Source organism: Cetorhinus maximus, chromosome 2, assembly GCF_964194155.1.
Source record: "Cetorhinus maximus chromosome 2, sCetMax3.hap1.1, whole genome shotgun sequence".
Classification (NCBI taxonomy): domain Eukaryota; kingdom Metazoa; phylum Chordata; class Chondrichthyes; order Lamniformes; family Cetorhinidae; genus Cetorhinus; species Cetorhinus maximus.
The window spans coordinates 95698874-95717330 of NC_135880.1; the positions used below are offsets into that span (position 1 = coordinate 95698874).

Here is an 18457-nt window from a genome sequence, read left to right on the forward strand (position 1 = left end):
CAGTGTGAACTTTGATCGTTAGCAGAAAGAAGCTACCAGCAACAAACCCAATTCTCCATCATTTGAGAGCAAAGATTTTAAGAATCGCTGTAAAAGGACTTTAAATTTTAATTGCTACAAGCATTTGGTTGATACAAGTTAAACACCATGATGCTGTCAAGATGGACCGTTTAATAGACAATGTGACAGCATATGGGGAGAGGATGATGTGCCTCAAGAATTTAGTGGTAGCGTTCACAAATTCACATTTTCTTTATGGCGAGACAGCATGTGGGGCGAATATTATTTATACTATATGGAGCACGTTAATTGTAACTTAGTTGTTAAAGCCTATAGAATGTTATAGTTGTTACATTTTGGATAATGTTTATGAAAAGTCATCACTATGATAGCTTTTCATTCTTTAGGAAGAGGTGTTACAATTATGAGGTTTATAAGATTTATAAGATTATATTTTGGGACTGTATTTTGGGACTGTATCTTTAAATTTAAGGTAAACGAAGGGGGAATGTGAGCTGTTTTGGAGCCTGTCTGACAGTAAGTCTGCTTGGTTTGATTGTTAGAGGTCAAAGGAGGGCTTAGATTGTTTGGCTGAGAAGAAGGTGCAAGGTATTCACACTTGGAGATAATCGCAGCATTCTCTGAGTTTACAATGAGTTGACCCTGAATCTCCCAAAGGTTCAGAAGGTGTTGTAGGAAATAGATTATGAACAGTTGTTGTGCTGTCAGCTATCTCTTTACTTCTAAGATGAAAGGGAGTTGGGGCCAAGGATTGCTATTTAGCCTTGTATTGAGATAGAAATGCTAATGTATTTCATGTTCCCATGGCGAAGAGTACAGAGAAAGCCATTTTTGACATCAAGTTACGGGCTTCCCTATAAATCAATGAATATCATAGACAGACAGGGGGTTCTTTGTGATTAACAGGGAGAAAAGGCTATTTGACTTTGCGAGCTACCACAGCTGGATGCAGGAGGTAGACGGGCTCTAGTCAAAGGGATGCATCCTGCAACGGATTCTGGGAGATTTGTTCTGGCATGGCCAGGGCAAAGAAGAATCATTGGAATAGGCTTACTGCTGGTGGTGGATTTAAGAAACTTTCCGAAAACTGAGGAAAACGTCAGGAGATGATCACTTGAAGTTACTACTCAGTGAAATGGATTACAGGAACCCCTAAGAAGCTGGGAGCAACCATGAACTGTTTGCTATAAGAACTATAATTCCATGGAGAGTGCAATGTATGTAAATTATAAAAAGAGGAATATCGCTCTCTGTAGTTTAAACTATAAGTTGCCTACAAAAAGAAAATAGTGTTCAGTAAATAGTGCTTTTAGTAATTTATTACAGTAAAAGTTTTAAAATGTGAAATCTTGTTGTGTCATTCTTTCAGCTAGTAACTGGAAGTTTGAATCTCTTTTTAAAAGTTACAGGTCTCCACGGGGATCGTAACAAAAGTGCCTGCGAATGGGTACTGTTTACAATGTCAAGGAATGAGGTAAGAAAGGGATGTTGGATGAAAAAACCTTTTAATGGGAATGAGGCCAAGAAAGCAAAAGATAGTTCTTATAGACAAAACAATCTTAGAGAAGGCTGGGGGGAATGGACAGAAATTAGAGACAGATAAAGAATTAGGGATTGGTGAGGGGAGAGAACCTGGGGAAGAGGGATTGTCTGGCGGGAAAGAAAAGGGTAAACAACAGATGGAGGGAAAAAAAACTCTCACCCTTGCACTCATGGATGGGACTTTGGTAGAACAAGTAGAGAGAAACTGTTACTTCTTAGAAGCTGGTAATTGGATGTCATACATTTCAAATAATTGGCAAAGGAACTGGAGGGGAAATGAGGAGAACTATTTTTCATGCAGAGGGTTGTTAAAACATGGAACATATTACCTGAAAGGATGGTGGAATTAGATTCCATAGGAATTTTATAAAGGCAATTGGGCATGTACTCACAGAGGACTAATTTTCAGGGTTATGGAGAAAAAGCTGTGATATGGAATTAAATTGGACAACCCTTTCAAAGACCTGATGCTGGCACAAGGGACCAAATGGCCTCGTCCAATGCTGTATGATTCTGTGATGTGATGATCCTGGAATGGTGATTGATTTTGGCAGAGGGGAATGAAGGGCAATAACATCCTTTGCGATGGATGGCTAAATCAATTATTCACCAGATACATTCATGTCTGTGCCTTTAGGACTTGAGGAAGAATTGGAGCCATACCAGTGGAATTGAAAAGGAGAGAGAAGAAATGTTTTGCTGAAAATAAGAGTATCAAAGATAAATGTGAGGGAGTAGTTGAACAGATTGAAGTATCCTGGCAATAGAGACCAAAAGATAGGCAGTTAGGACCTCAATAAAGATGCCTGTTTGAACCAAGAATATCATACTTCATGCATCACAACTGTATGCAAAAGACTTAATGGACCTTATGATCTTTATCGACCTGTCATTTTCATGTCTTATTGCATCCTGGCATTGGTTTTGCTGGGACATAACTTTCCTTCTCAGTGTAGTTCTACCACCCTCAGGTTTGGAGTTCACGTAAATGGATATTGCTACCTTTTGCCTGCGTCCGAAGATTGTGAAATTGTTCCTAAATAGCAGCCGTAACACATGTAGATGCTTTGTGTAAATGAAGTATTTAATCACTGTTTAAGATCTGGCTGAGAATAGAATTCTCAGTTAGATGTAGCTGCAGGTGGAGATGCTAAAAGAGCATCAACAAATCAAATAGTTCTTGTACTGCTGCATTGGGAGAATAAATGTCACCTGTGGAGGGTAGTAGATAGGACTGAATAGTAGAAATGTGGAGATGAGTGCATATTCATGAGTCTTATTGATTATTTTTGGTAGTAATTACTGTAGATGCCGGTGTTTAAGTCAACCTTTTGAAGTCTCCAAAAATCCTTCCAAAAATAGGGTCAACTTATACGCTGAGTATAAAATGTGAACTAACGGTGTGGGTAAGGCAGATTGCCACTTTGAAATGCGGTGCTTTCACTTTCAGAATCATCCCTCCAGAACAAATCATCTTCCTCTGCATCCATTGAATTCGATGGTCTATATTTTTTGAATGATCCGATGACACTTCATGCATTAATAGCATCCCATGATTTGATAATGAAATGCCACAAAAAATCAAACAGGGCAGCAAGCAAATTTCCACTCTTTTTCTCTGTCAACTATCCACCTATTCCACTCAACATGAACATGATCCTTGAATGGCTTGTTGAGGCCCCTTTGGTATAACAGCAATGTGGTGTTATTCCTTCGCAGGCACCGGTGGTCTCATTAGTTATATGGGATCTGAACATGTCCCCCAAAAATTATCTGCAGCGGTAATTTTGCCATTGAGGTCTTTTGGTAGCCGCTGAAGAATCTTGACCTTTTGCCACAACATTAGGCTGTTCATTCCATAAAGTGCCTACACAAGGTAGCTGTTGGTCTGAAATCTTTGCTGGACTCAGGGTTTGTTTTGGCCCACTTAAATGCATATGGGTGCATTGCATTTCCGGTGACAATGTAACCATTTTGATGATTTTCGAGGACCCATTTTGATACATGCTTCTCAAGATCAGGCAATGGCTGGTCCCTGTCTCGTGGAGCATTTGGCCTTGGGCATCTTCCTCAAGGCAGATTCCTCCTCCTTTCCATTCTGGCACCAGTTTTTCCACTAACACATAATTCCCTCGCTACAGTTGTTTGATGAGTTCATAAATTTTACAACTTTTAGCTTGAAAGCAGCTTCATCCATTTTGCTGGAGGACCCATTTCTGTCCGCCACTCACCATATTATGCATGGTCTGCTTTGTGTGGGTGTGCTCTTAAACTCCCACGCATCTTATTCACAACACAGCCCATATAGCCTACTGATCCTAATGCATCGACTTACAGTATAAGGTAAGTAAAACATGCATTTCTGGGTTAAAAGATTGAGGCTGATTACTGTAGTATAAGTGTCTGGAGTAGAAAGGGTTAAAGTGGGACTGGGTGCAGTACCACCCACACTGTGGTGTAAAGGAACACATGATCCGAGTCTAAAGGGCAGTCTCGGACTGGACAGAGACATGTGTAGAGACAAGCAAGGAGACAGCTCCTAGCTTAGACCTTATACTTTATATATGTACAAAGTTATGAATAATAAATAAACACTTAAACTATACAAGACTCAGAACCTCTTTGCGACACTTACCGAACTACATACATCTTACAACATGATGGCAGCTATTGGAACAATCCGGCACCTCCCACAAGCTGGAGAAGAAATTTGAAATCTGGAAAATTGAAAAACCAGCTTTCTGACCTGACGACAAGCACCAGAAGTGAAGCGGCCGAACTGACTCTGATTGAGGAAAAAAGTAAATAACAAATGATTGGAAATTAAAAGATCTAGCAAAAGCTGGAAATCTAGAACAAAAACAAAAATACCTGGAAAAACTCAGCAGGTCTGACAGCATCTGTGAATGACTCTGGAAATCGACTGTTTCATGACCCAAAAATACTTGAATACTATGGGGAAGACACAGAACAGTCGATCCACTGCTGAAAAGTTTAAACAAAAGAATCGGGACCACCATTATTATGGGAGCCCACCAAAGCTGACAAGCACAGGAAACCTTATTGTGAAGAAGCAGGTGGTAGTGCCATCTTGGATTTCCTTGCTGTACACACCTTTAATTTTAAATGACTATGGATCAAAAATTTACCTTACCAGACCATTTTGGGCTAATGCAAGGGCCAAACCTAATACAACATTGGGTATCCTGGAGAAAAGTTTTAAATTACTGGAGAAATCCAGATTAATATGTTTTGTTACTCGTTTGGTGAACTTGCTGATGAAGTAATCCTAATGAACTGCATTGATGAATCCTCAACTAGCTTTGATGAAATATTAAGAGCCTTTGACAAATACTTTAACCTTCAAATTGTGGACTGCACAAATCTTAAAAAAGAGTTAGAAACCCTCAGTAAATCTATGAAAGCAAAAAGACAAATCCCAAGCAAACCACACAATGACACCAGCGAGGCCGAGAACATTCCAGAAGTCTTGAAAACAAATCGTATTGAACATTCTGACACACTACCTGGACTGCAACAGCAAGCGGCAGTGCTGAACCACCTGACCATGATTGAAGGCAAAGTAATAGTGTGTTCCGAACTGTAAGCGGATAAAGAATGAGAAGGAAAAACACCGGATATCTCAAACATATTGAGAACCATTGAGTCATTGAGAAATGAAATGGCTGAAATGAAAATCAAGAATCTATAATAGCAACAGAAAGTAGAGGTTCTCCCAAAAGAGCGTGAAGGGTCTCAGAAACAATTGGCAGAAGTGCAATTACATCGTGAGAGCTTGAAGGATAGTGCAAAGGGCTTATGCTCTGCTAAGAAAAAAACTGATTAGTGTAGAGAACTTGCTTTCATGTACGAAAGATGAGTTTGATGAGGAAAAATGAGAACACTAGAATGTCGCTCACAGGAAGTAGAACACTTGAAAGGGGACTTGAAATACCTAAATGATAATCTTATCGAAACAAATTCAGCAAAGGTAGATCTTCAATTAAAACTTGATGAACTTCAAACATCGGAGTCTTAGTAAGCATTAGTGGAAAATGCCTGGAGCGGGAGAAAAAAATTGCTGATGCGTCTGAACATTTGCTTCAATGCAGAATCAACAACCAAAACTGATGAAATTATTGAGCTTTGATCCAATCTGAAGAACATGAAAGATGGGATGTGCAGTGAATTGAAAGAATCCAGGGACCATGGAAGAAAGATTCCAAAAAGAGTGGAATACCCAGGTGATGTTGTTGAACTTACATAAGAGTTCCACAGCTAACTCTGAAACAAAGACAGCTGAACTTACCAGAGTATTTGCTGAGCTGAATGGAAAGATTCGTAAGCTCGAAAAACAATTGAAAAATAAGACAGTAATAAATTATTTGGGTAAAATGGTAAAACAAGTGGGAATACATGTTCCATTTTTGAAACGTAAATACCCACATGCATCACGGTGAACCATGCACAGGAAGAAACCCAGAATGTGCACTACAGACGAGCTGAGAGTTTGTTCTCCCTGGAAGGAACTGAATAAAATAATGGCCATTGATCATACCGGATGGGAAGTTGACAAGGAGCAGTTCAACTCCAGAGATCGCAACTACAGAATTAAAGACGACCAACCAAGTGGCAGAACGACCACATCCAAAACAACCTCCTATTCATCAAGGTTTTCCCACTGCAACAGAATCTACCGCTCCTCCAACTGTTATAAAGATCAGATCTGGAAGAATATTAAAACCTCCAGACTGCTTGAACCGCAAACACAGAGACTTAGTTGGGGGAGAAGGGGTAGCAGAAGTAATGTAAATATGTTGGGTAAACATGATTGCTTCGTAAATACGTTGGATAAAAACTTGGGGGATGTGTAGTATAAGGCTCTGGCATAGAAAGGGTTAACACGGGACTGGGTACAGTACCATCCAAACTGTGATGTAAAGGAACACATGACCCAAGTCTTGGTCTGGACAGGGACGTGTGTAGAGGCAAGCAAGGAGACAGCTCCTAGTTTAGACCTTATACTGTGTACATGTACATAGTTGTGAGTAGTTAATAAACACTTAAATGTTAAACTATACAAAACTCGGAACCTCTTCGTGAGGCCTACACATAATATCTTACAACAACTACTAATACAAGTAAGGGGGGGATGTCGACTTAGTATGGCAAGTATATGCAGATGTATGATTTTTGGCGCTGAATAATGGGATCGTCTTATACGCCAAGTTGACTTTTTTTTTGCTGCAATCTATGGTGTATAGAGCTCCCTCACAGGATTAAATAAATGGGAATGTTGTATGCGTAAATGTTACTCTGCTGATTTTCCCCTGGGTGATGTTTGGGCAACAGGTCAGCAAAGTGTTCCAGCCAGTCGCCTGATATCTCCAACAGGAGCTCAGGTCCATTAGAAGGTCTGTTTTGTTAATATATTGCTGGTAAGCTGCAAGCAATAGACAAGTCCCCCAGGGAAAATGGCCATCTGCAGGCCACTGAGGTATTTGATTACCCACCTGGTTCTCTGTCCCAGAATGAGGCAAGGGTGAAGGAAAAAGCCTGATCTTGAGCAGGGGGGTGGGGGCTGTGTGGACGAAACCAGTGTTGAAATATCCCACGTTTTTATACAATCTAGAGAAGCATGCCTGTTCTTCCTGGCCACACAAAAATAAATCAAAACATACCTTCTGGGTTCTTCTTTGAAGCTGGAACTCTTGAACGTGCATGGTGCTCTCACCTCCGGTTGAGTCCGAGAAAGATAGTTGGTGTCTTGTATACATCATAGGATACCGGTTTGTATATTAGAACTGCCAGAATCAAGGAGGCACTCCTTCTACCAGAGGTAAATATAGCTTCAGCCACTCCTTCAGTGGGAATGGGCAGAAACTCATACCCAACCATCTTCGGATCACTGCCATCCTGTTTCCACTAGCAGCAAGCCTCAAAATCTCACCCCAATATTTATATAAATCAGTAACAGTGGAATAAAAACTTATTTCTAGGTACTTGCTATAATGAATACCTACTAGTTAAAGCATTTACTTTAACTCAAAGAGAATTCAACCCCAAAGCAGGTTTACATGATTGCTTCAACAAATCATTCATGCATTAAAACTGATACTCGAGGAAGAAAAGTCACATTGACATAAAAAAACAATATAACCTGCAACTCTTATTATTTTAGGGATTCTTTAGGAGGAGTCAGCAGAACAATGCCTCTTACTCCTGTCCTCGACAAAGAAACTGTTTAATCGACCGAACTAACCGGAATCGTTGTCAGCATTGTCGTCTGCAGAAGTGTCTTGCCCTTGGAATGTCTCGTGATGGTAAGAATAGGAAAAAAATTTAAGATCGTATTTCAACCTAGTTAGAGGACATCAAATTTCCTCTCTCCTCTGTCACAACCTTGCTGGAATATATGACGACCTCCTGTGCCATAAATTTTCCATGTTTCTATATACACAAGTTGGCACTGGCCTCTGTCTATCTGGGAGAGGATTGAAATTATAATGTATTGAATGGAGTAGTCATGCTGGACCAAAAAGAAAATGGTTTTCTGTGGCTAATATTCAAACTGCATTGTTAGTGCAATTTAGAGAGGGAAGGCTGGACTGTTTTGAGTTGTACTTTTGTGTCATCCAACCTATGGGTATCCACTGATGATTACAGGATCAAAATAGGGAATGAAAATGTGTCCCCAGTGCAGTAATCTCTTCCTTTGTTGAGCATTAAGTACTATACATTTCACCATATGAGCTGTAAATAAAGAAATATTTTCCATGTAAGACATTTTGTAGCATTTTTTTGTTTTTGCAGGAATTCAGAGCAAGTGTTAATGAACATGATTTTGATAAATTTCCTCCACATACTTTCATGTTATCAGGAAAAATAGTGCAGAGCTAATATAATAAAACACTGACATATTGCAATTAGAACAAGAAAGGAAGAACCAAACTAGTGAGAATCCTTACCCAAAGTATTTAATTTTAGTATCTGAATTTGCCATAGTACATGGTTATTGATTATTCTAACTTTCTGACATCTACAAATAAGTTTATTCTTCAGGATGAATTTTGAATGCAGATACAAGCGATGAGTTTACTTGAGCATAACAGGGCTTCTATGTTTGAATAAAATTATCAGTCTGAGCTGAAAATGAAGAAAATTGATCTGTGCTAGGAGACAGATGTTGCCCTAAATGCAATCTGAAGGGCAAATAATGCAATGGAACGTGGATACAGTATTTCAAGTGCCAGGATCCTATGGTTTTGGGTGTGGAGGTTTGAGGCCCTCATCACATATAGTGATTATGGAGGGCAATGAAACTAGGAAGCACCCAGTGCACTAGAACACTGTGTACCAACTGTACGTGAGCATCGTTAAGATGCTTCATATGCTTAGTGACTGTTGGAAACATCAGGTCCAGTCATTTAGTGGGTATGATATTGAGCTTTCAACCCACAGCTCAGTAGTTCAAATCCCACGATGGCAAACTGTATTTCATAAATTTGGTAATTTGTGGGCTTACACCCAAGGGATAAAGAGGGACCAGAAAAGCTGTTTGATTGTCATAAACATCTAACTGGTTCACCAATGTCCTTCAGTTAAGAAAATCTTCCATTCCCTACCTGGTTTGGCCTAAACAAATTGTGGTTGAATGTTAATGCTCTCTGAAGTCCTCTCGTAAGCCACAAACAATTACTTACTTCCAAAAGGCCTGTGGACAACTTCAGATGGACAATAAATGTGACCTTCCCAGTATTGATCACATCCCAAGAACAGAACACTGAAGGAGAGGCACAATTTTATAATTAAACTGTTTTTTCTCCTGGAAAGCCCCCTCCACGTAATAAGCCACACCATGTTTATGTACCTGGATCTCTCTATCCTCCAGTGGCTAATTATCGAAAGGGATCTTTCTGTCCAAAGTGATGTAGCTCAAAGTGTGAACTTCTATAATGGCTGACACCCAACAATGGTGTCCCTGGTTTCGCTCCCGACATAACACGGTCTAAGCAATAGAAGCGCCATGCACCTAAAATTAAGCTTGGATTAGCATGCAGTGCTAAAGACCCATAGTTCTGGTGGCTAGAATGTGGAATTACTACCACATGAAGCTGAGGCAAATGGCATAGATACATTTTGGAGGAAGCTCGATAAGTACATGAGAGAGAAAGGGATAGAAGGTTAGGCTGATGGGATTAGGTAAAGTAGAGTGGGAGGAGCTTAAACACCAGCATGAACCAGTTAGGCTAAATAGTCTGTTTTTGTGCTGCAAAATTTAAGAACACTTCGCTGGGCCACATAGCTCATCCCTTTGGGCTAAAAGTCAGTGATCTTAGTACTTAAATCCTGATGAGATTATGTTGGCTGGAAATATTGAAGATTCTTTCAATTACAATTTACTTAAGAAAAACGTTTTTTTTTCTCTCTTCACAGCTGTAAAATTTGGGAGAATGTCCAAGAAGCAGCGTGACAGTTTATATGCTGAGGTCCAGAAGCACCAACAGAGGCTGCAAGAGCAACGGCAGCAGCAAAGTGGCGAGGCAGAGGCCCTTGCCCGTGTCTACACAAACAGCATCAGCAATGGCTTGACAGACCTGAACAATGAAATTGGTGGCACTTACTCCAATGGACATGTAATTGATCTGCCAAAAGTACAATCTGAGGGAGCTAATGGATATTACAGTGTAGATTCTGCTCAACCGTCACCAGATCAGTCTGGGATAGACATGGCTGGAATCAAGCAAATAAAACAAGAGCCTATTTATGAACTCACACCTGTACCAAACTTGTTTACGTATAGCTCTTTTACAAATGGTCAACTGGCTCCTGGAGTAACAATGACTGAAATAGGTAGGTCTGGAAAGAAATAAGATATCCATTTACTAAAAAATCCCAATTGTTGGCAGTGCAATCCATTCTGACATATGTTTTTTTTATTAGCACCTGTTTTATGGCAATGATGGTGATACAGTAGAAATTGTTAGATATTCTGAAGCTTGATATTCATTTAGCAATCAATAGAGGTAATTACTTTAGAAATTTACATCTAAAATACATGTGGCAGATGCTTTTGGTTCATAGTCTCAAAACTGGTGGTACTGGGGTTAGTACCTGATTTGATTTGGAATAGATGGTCTGGTTTTTGAGTGCACTGTCCCAAAATTCCTAAAATGCTGATTAGGGCAATAACGAGGCATAGATTTTCGTCTTTCGTTTGTTGGCAACGAATAATCACCTGGGTGGATGTCATGGGGAAAACTGAGCAGGGAGCTTTGTTTCCCCAATAATGGAGCATGTGGATGGAAAATCTGTTGAGTAGCAAATCAGGTACTTTCTATTACAGGCGCACAATCCTTCGGACCCAATTTTCACCTATGTGCACCACCCAGTAATTATTTGAGTGCAACAGAGGGAAACCTGTCCTCAGTCCATTTGTCCAGTTCTTCATGGATTTATGATATGGTGATTAAAATTTTGTGGTTTTTTTTTCATCATCAACAAAAAGCTTAACAAGAATCCTGCTGCTCCATCACCTTGTTCTTTTTCGTTCAGTTGGTTAAGAAGTCTTAGGACCAGATTTTTGTGCCCCTGTCCATGTAGGAACAGAGGCAGGTAGGATTTAAAAATGGTGGGCGTAAACCAATTCCGCAATTCCTGCCCCATTCCCATTGTGTGGGATTTTTATGATCCTGAGATAAAGCCACCAGCAGCGTGCCCGCATGCAGCAATCCCATCTTTGCCTACTCCATTGCAGGGGTTGGCATTTTAGAGTCCCAGAAATTTTCATGGAGTTGGGCCCATTTTGGTATGAGTTGTGGTTCATGGCACCTATGAGGAATCATGAACTCTGGTGGAAGCATAGTCTAGAGCCAGGAACCTTTTGACAGGTAAGTTGACAACTTCACATGTCATAATGTAAAGGAGTATGATAACATAAATGTGTTTTTAATACAGTATTTAATGATAGGGTTTTGTCTAGAAAAGGTAAGTGACCACTACATTGACCAGCATTGCAAAAGTTCAGATGCATTAAAGTACTCTATCCAGTGAATAAAATGTATTTCCATATTCAACATCATTAAGATTAAGATTTTAGTGTGTCAACATTTCCCTGTGAATCAATCTTTTCTTTGCTTGACAGTCCGTCCATCTGTTAAACCTTTGAAGCATTGAAACAGAGTCATTTGTTCTATTACTTCAAAGGGTTTTAAAGTATTCAGCCAGCCATCTATTCCCCTGCTTCAAACTAGAAACTAGCTCAATCATTTATATTTTGGAATTAAGGGGCCACTTTTCTCGTCAAGGAAATGGGTATCAGGAGTCAGGAATTGTCCTTACCCTGCAATCCCATCCCCATCCTGGCGGAGCCAGCCCACCCTATTTTAGTTTCAGAGAGGCAGGCTTGGGCTGGGTCTGCTGCTTCTGCAGCCAGGAACAAGGTGGCAATGGATGCAGGCAGTTAACAAGGTTGGCAGATTGGAAGGCCACCTCAGTTTACTGGGACATCAGACCAGTTCTGTTCATGGTTGTTGGACCCTCTAGCCCTCACCCCTCACCCCCTCTACCCCCATTCCCCCTCAGATCTGCCACACACCCTCATATCTCCAATGCCTCCTCCATGTCACGCATGCATGCTCCATTTCCACTCATCCAGTATGCACTAGGTAAACAACCAATGAACTGTATAATCACACTGACAAGTCTTTGAAATGCTCATAAGAAAAAAAAAACAGCCATTCAACATTCCTTTTGAAATATATTTCCCCTCTTACCTTCTCACAAGGTTGTCAGTCAAACACAGGCAGCGAAGGCCCCATTGATGAAAGCTTCAATCTACTTCACACGTCTTAATCTTGTCCAAATAAACTCACAGGTGTTGAAAAACCTCTTCAAAGAAAGATAAGGTTATTACAAGATAATAAAGATGTCAATCATAAGAAGCGAGCACTCCCCTTTGCAACTGAGTAAACAGACCTGTACTGAGCCAAGTCCATTAGCCATTCTTGCAGCTCAGCTAAGCATTCATAATGAAGCCATCTGGCAACTTTATCAACAGAAGCAGGTTGAATAGATGGCCAGACATCTGTTTTTCCAGATGTTATAATGAATGCTTAGCTGAGTTTTTCTCTCTCAATTTGTGAACTTATTTGTTCCTTCTGACTTGAGCTACAGCTTGTAACACTCCCAGGAATCTAATCTCTCCATGATGCCAAGTTGTAGAATGCATTAAAAAACAATCTAAAGAATATCTGAAAGGCAATGAATTAGGATGGGAATCCTTGGTGATTTTTCCTTCACTAGTTCAAGGGCACTGAGGCAAATTGTCACTCCTGTCTACTACACCTGTTGAAATCAACTCTTTCAGTAGAGACCAGAGGTTGATCCTGGAACCTCTCTAGTCTGTATGGCTCAGAATTCACACATGATGCCTTTTAAACTCAGCCATAGGGGAGCCAATGGTGCTGCATTTTATTATTTATAAGATTAAAAAATCTTTTGTGTGTGTGTATATATATATAGTATCAGATAAAATAATAAAGCCCAGAGATTGTTCAAAGCTTTAACACAGATGGCATTAATAAATAGAGTGCACTTTGCTTTTATGGTTTATAATGCCAGCTGAGCCCCTCAATTACATTCCAGCTTGTAACAATATTTGGTATTTCTGTCCACATATCTCCTACATATTCTATAATTAATTTCATTTGCATATCAATAAGTCAAATTATGCAGACCATTTTGTGTCACTTATTTTGCCTCTGACACACTTGCTACAGTGGCACACACATACATCCACATTTCGCTTCCTTACTGAATGTTTCCTTGTCTGTGTAATTGCCCATCTTGAATGTATTAACCAAGAAGTGACAAACCCAGAGGAGGTACTTCCCCACAGCAAGAGAAGAAAAAACTCATTCACAGTTGACCAGAGAAATGAACATGTCTTCTTTCTCCACTCATATTTTAAGTAACCATTGCAATGTTTCTGCTTGAGTTTAGCAATGTATTAAAATATAATCTATAACTAAGGAACCAGTTGTCACAGTTCAATTGTTATATCTATTGTCTAACAATGTAATAAGAATCAGACAGATAGAGGCCACTCATTTCTACAGGCATATAGAGCTAGTGATTTGCTACTTGCTTCTATGTATTTGATTTTTCCACGTAGCGAATGCTTAACCTGTCGAGGTGAGAGAGAGGAGTACCAAGCCTAGGGGAGATTTTAGCCACAAAAATTAAAGTTCACTTTGGACAGCTCTCCTGTCTCCTAATGGCATAGCCAGCAGTCCAAAAATGTGTTATATGCTCACCGTGTTAGTACAAGAATTGGTACATAGTATGGACGACAACTAAAAGAAGGAGACTTTAATGAGCAATAAGAAAAAAGTCATTATAGAGATTTCAGTTTAAATCCTGGACTGGTAGATCCAGCATCTCCTACTTGGTTTTTAAATCAATTATGAGACGCTAAGCCAAACATTCCTATTAGCCCAATTGCTAAATGCTCTGTGTGTAGGGTTGTGGCCCACACACATTAGAAGATTCTGGTTTGATCCTTGGCATGTCCAGCATTCACTCATTTCAGTTTTCACTGTGAATTAGCATCTAGTAACTTACATGCTGACAGTACCTGTGTGGGGACATAGGTGAATATGATGTCATTCTTAGCTGTGATGGTCTCAACAGCTGAATAGGCTTCCAGTATTCTCTGTTCAAACCCTTACTTGGGTGAACCCATTGGTGCCTGTAGACCCATGCCTTCAAGAAAGATGGATTAAGGAGAGAACATTAGAAAAAGGGAAAACACAGTGAAGCTAAGAGAATTAAATGTCTTTTCATTGGAAAAAGAATCGCAAATATGATTCACATTATAATCTGGAAGGAAGTGTGTGTGCTAAGTAGGGAGAAACATTTAATGTTGACATGGAAGACAATAGCAGAAGCAATATTATAAAACTAAGTAAATCTTAAACTCAGTATAACATAAGGAGTACCTAATTTAGCTTTACACTTCACTTGTCAAATATATTGCCACTGGGACAGCCACTGTCAACTCAATGAAAATATTAAAAAGAAAAATGGACAGATTGCTGACTCAATTAGAGAAAAGGGAGATATGTGCGCAATGACAAAGTCAAAGGGAAGTAGAAGTAATCTGAGTGTATCTAACTCTACATAATGAGGTGAACTAGAAGTGATGGGTGCTTTTTTTTATATGGCACCTAACTTCTTTTGGTGTTTTCTGTGTGAGAGGTCCATGATGCTGAATCAGACTTCTTGCGACTAAGGATGCAGGCAATAAACCTGAAGGAGAAGTAAATAGAAAAACATTTTGTGTGGGAGTGGAGGAAATTTGCAGCTGCCAGTGGGTTAGTAAATTAGATAATAGAGATAATACAGCAGCTGCTTCATTCTTTTTACATTGTTACATTATTTTAAACCATGTCCATTCCTGACACAGTCCTTACTAATAATGGAATAAATAATGGATGATTGAAAAATAGTAATTTACCATCACAGTGGGATCAAATGATTAACCTATTGCAGAGGAGACTGTAATCATGGTAATGTTCATTTTTGCCTTTTGAACAGAATAATTGACTTGCCATTAAGCAGCAGTCCCCGAAATAAGTAATTATTTTGTCTTTATTGTAGACAGGTTGTTTGAACATTGTGAATACTCAGTCTTTCAGATGTCAAAGAAAGAAAGAAGGGGTAAGACAGTAGCCTTGGAAATTGCTGTTGGCACAAGGCATTTCTCCAGTCAAAATTGTGTAACAAGGGAGCAGCAACTTTATTGGATGTGAGTTTTGCATTGCTGAGGGCCTGACATAAATTTCAGTGGGTGGTGAGGTTGTTTTGCAACCACTCCCAGTCATTATTACTACTGAAGGAGGAAATCCACAATATTCTTATCTTCATGCACCATAATGTTTTGTGCTAATCTCATTTTTATGAAGTGGGCATTAGAACCAGGCCATGTTGTCTTAAGTGAGGAATAAGGAACTGAAGGAAAGCAGTGTAAATCAGATATAGGAATTGATTTCTGTGGAGGAAGCTGAGCAGGAGCAGAGAGAGGCTGTCAAGAATGCCAGGTCAGCAGCGGTGCTTTCATCAATATGCCACTTGCCTACACCCACAGGCACAGCTACCCAGCAATGATCAACAAACACAGCTTCCAGATGTTCAGGTTTAGCAGGGGGGTAGTTCCAGAGCTATGCCATTTGTTTCAAGGAGACCTACAATGAATTTCAAGTACAGTGATGGCATTGGTAATGGCAGTCATGATGAATGTTCCCCCAGCTCCATCCAGGCCAGCAATATCAGCCAGTTCTTTGACCATAGATGTATCAACAGGTTGACAGAATTCAGCAGGAAAACATATTTCCCTCCTTCCTCACTGCAACAACTCTACCAGCTTGCTGACTCTCCTTAATTACAGTGTGTTTTTTTGTACTACTTTCACGGGATGTGGGCATCGATGACTAGGCCAGCATTTATTGCCCATCCCTAACTGCCCTTCAGAGGGTGGTGGTGAGCCACCTTGAACCACTACAGTCCATGTGGTGTAGGTACAGCCACAGCGCTGCCAGGGAGGGAGTTCCAGGATTTTCACCCAGCAACAGCGAAGGAACGGCGATATAGCTCCAGATCAGGATGATTAATGGCTAAGAGGTAAACTTGCAGGTGATGGTGTTCCCGTGCATCTGCTGCCCTTGTCTTTTATGGTAGTAGAGGTTGTGGGTTTGGAAGATGCTGTTGAAGGAGCTTTAGTGAGTTGCTGCAGTGCAACTTATAGATTGTACGCACTGCTGCCACTGTGCATCAGTGGTGGAGGGAATGAATGTTTAACGTGGTTGATAGGGTATCAGTCAAGCAGGTGCTTTGTCCTGGATGATGTCCAATTTCTTGAGTGTTGTTGGAGCTGTACTCATCCAGGCAACTGCAGAGTATTCCATCACACTCCTGACTTGTGGCTTGTAGATAGTGGACAGGCTGTGGTAAGTCAGGAAGTGAGTTAATCGCCACAAAATTCCCAACCTCTGACCTGCTCTCGTAGCCACAGTATTTATATGGCAGGTCGAGTTAGTTTCTGGTCAATGTTAACCATCAGGACGTTGATAGTGGGCAATTCAGCAATGATAATGCCATTGAATGTCAAGGGCAATGGTTGTATTCTCTCTTGTTGGAGATGATCATCTCCATCTTGTGTGGCAATGTGCCACTCATCAGCCCAAGCTGGAATGTTGTCCAGAACCTGCTGCATATGGACACAGACTGCTTCAGTATTTGAGGAGCTGTGAATGGTGCTGAGCATTGTTCAATCATCAGCAAACATCCCCACTTCTAACCTTAATATGGAGGGAAGGTCACTAATGAAGCAGCTGAAGATGGCTGGACCTAGGACATTACCCTGAGTGTGCCAGATAACAAATGCTATGCCATGTGGCTACAGTTTACAAAAATTGAAAAGGGTTCTCCTCTAGCAATGGGGATTTGGTCTGTGGCCACCATTGCAGTGTCATAAAAATCATTGTCCACTTCCCAGGCAACATTCAAGACACTGCAATAATCTGTTCTAGGGTCATTGATGAAAATGGGAGTTTGAAAGTGTGACCCTACACAGAGCTAAATTGCCTATCGGGCATTGCAACAGCCATAGTCAAAAGTAGAGTGCAAGTACAATGAGTTCCATGCATCAGTGAGCATGCTATTGACATTTTGAAGCAGTGCCTTTGACATCTGGATAGATTGGGATATTTTACAATACAGCCCATCCTTTTCCTCAGGGTCTTGCATAAATATACAGAAAAGCTTGACGACGAGTAAAAGTGCAATTTGGAATCAAGGCACAATACAAACACTGACTAAGGATCTTACTGTATAAATGCTAGTATTGTCAGGATGACTGCAGCAGGCATTCATCCAAGATACACTTAGTTCACTGTCTAGGAAGTCATTTTAAGGAATCCGCCTGTGTGCACATAAGCAGCGCTATCTTCCACACTTCCTCAGCTCCCATCATTGGTCATCATTATCTGTACTGCTCCTTACTTTCATAAATTTAGAAACAACTCTGGGCAAAGTTCTAATGCAGTCAGATGAGTTCACTTCCCTACTTTGTGTTGTAATTGTACATTTTTTTTTTTCTGTTAGTCATTTTGTCCTGCAAGCAGATAGGTCATCTCACGATATTGTGAGTATAAGGAGCACACACGATGACAAATAGCAAACCATCCGCAGCTCAATTTGTCCAATAGTGAGTAAATATACATCATGCACTTGCTTATCTCACAAGCACTTACTGTGCAGGATCCTTTTAACAATTCAATGTGATAACATTTTCAGTTTTAAATTGGTGTCGGTAGTTGTGACGTGACAATATGGTCATTCTTTGAGCATTTAGTGGGCTGCGTATAATTGCTTAGGGTGGGGCAGCAGTAAATGAGTTATAGGCTGTACAAGAACACTTTGTAACATGTAACAGCAAAGAAAATTATTCTTTCTTTAGGACAATCATCTGCTTTCTAATCAGACTGAGTCACTTGGTCATGCAGAGCACATTGTCTCTGTCTTCTCCCTGGCTTGCTGTGGCCAGCCACTTCTCAGAAAGCTTCCCTCCTACCTCAGATAAGAATGTACTCATTTCCTGCTGATAGCCCTTGTTGCCCTCTGATTTGTTGTGGTGGCTCAAATACAGATGGTTCAGCAGACTGCCACAGAATCAGCACATCATGACTGCTGCCAGGGTACCGAGCATTGACCTGTGTTTTGTGCTGATTATAGACATACACCAGCAAGACACTGAGGGAGCGAAATCTCTTCGAGTTCCAGACCGCGTCTGAGTTTTCAGGCAGCACTAGAAAGCGACATGTGTACCGTCAAT

General features: G+C 40.4%; 1 protein-coding gene across 3 annotated transcripts in view; it reads left to right on the top strand.

Moving 5' to 3' along the window:
- Positions 1–18457, top strand: part of rorb (RAR-related orphan receptor B) — a 259117-nt gene that overhangs the window by 168271 nt on the left and 72389 nt on the right. For all 3 annotated transcript variants that reach the window (XM_078567181.1, XM_078567190.1, XM_078567173.1), the window contains exons 3-4: positions 7745–7886; positions 10000–10416. In XM_078567181.1, coding sequence (XP_078423307.1) covers positions 7745–7886; positions 10000–10416 — 559 coding nt within the window. The remainder of the gene's footprint in view (positions 1–7744; positions 7887–9999; positions 10417–18457) is intronic.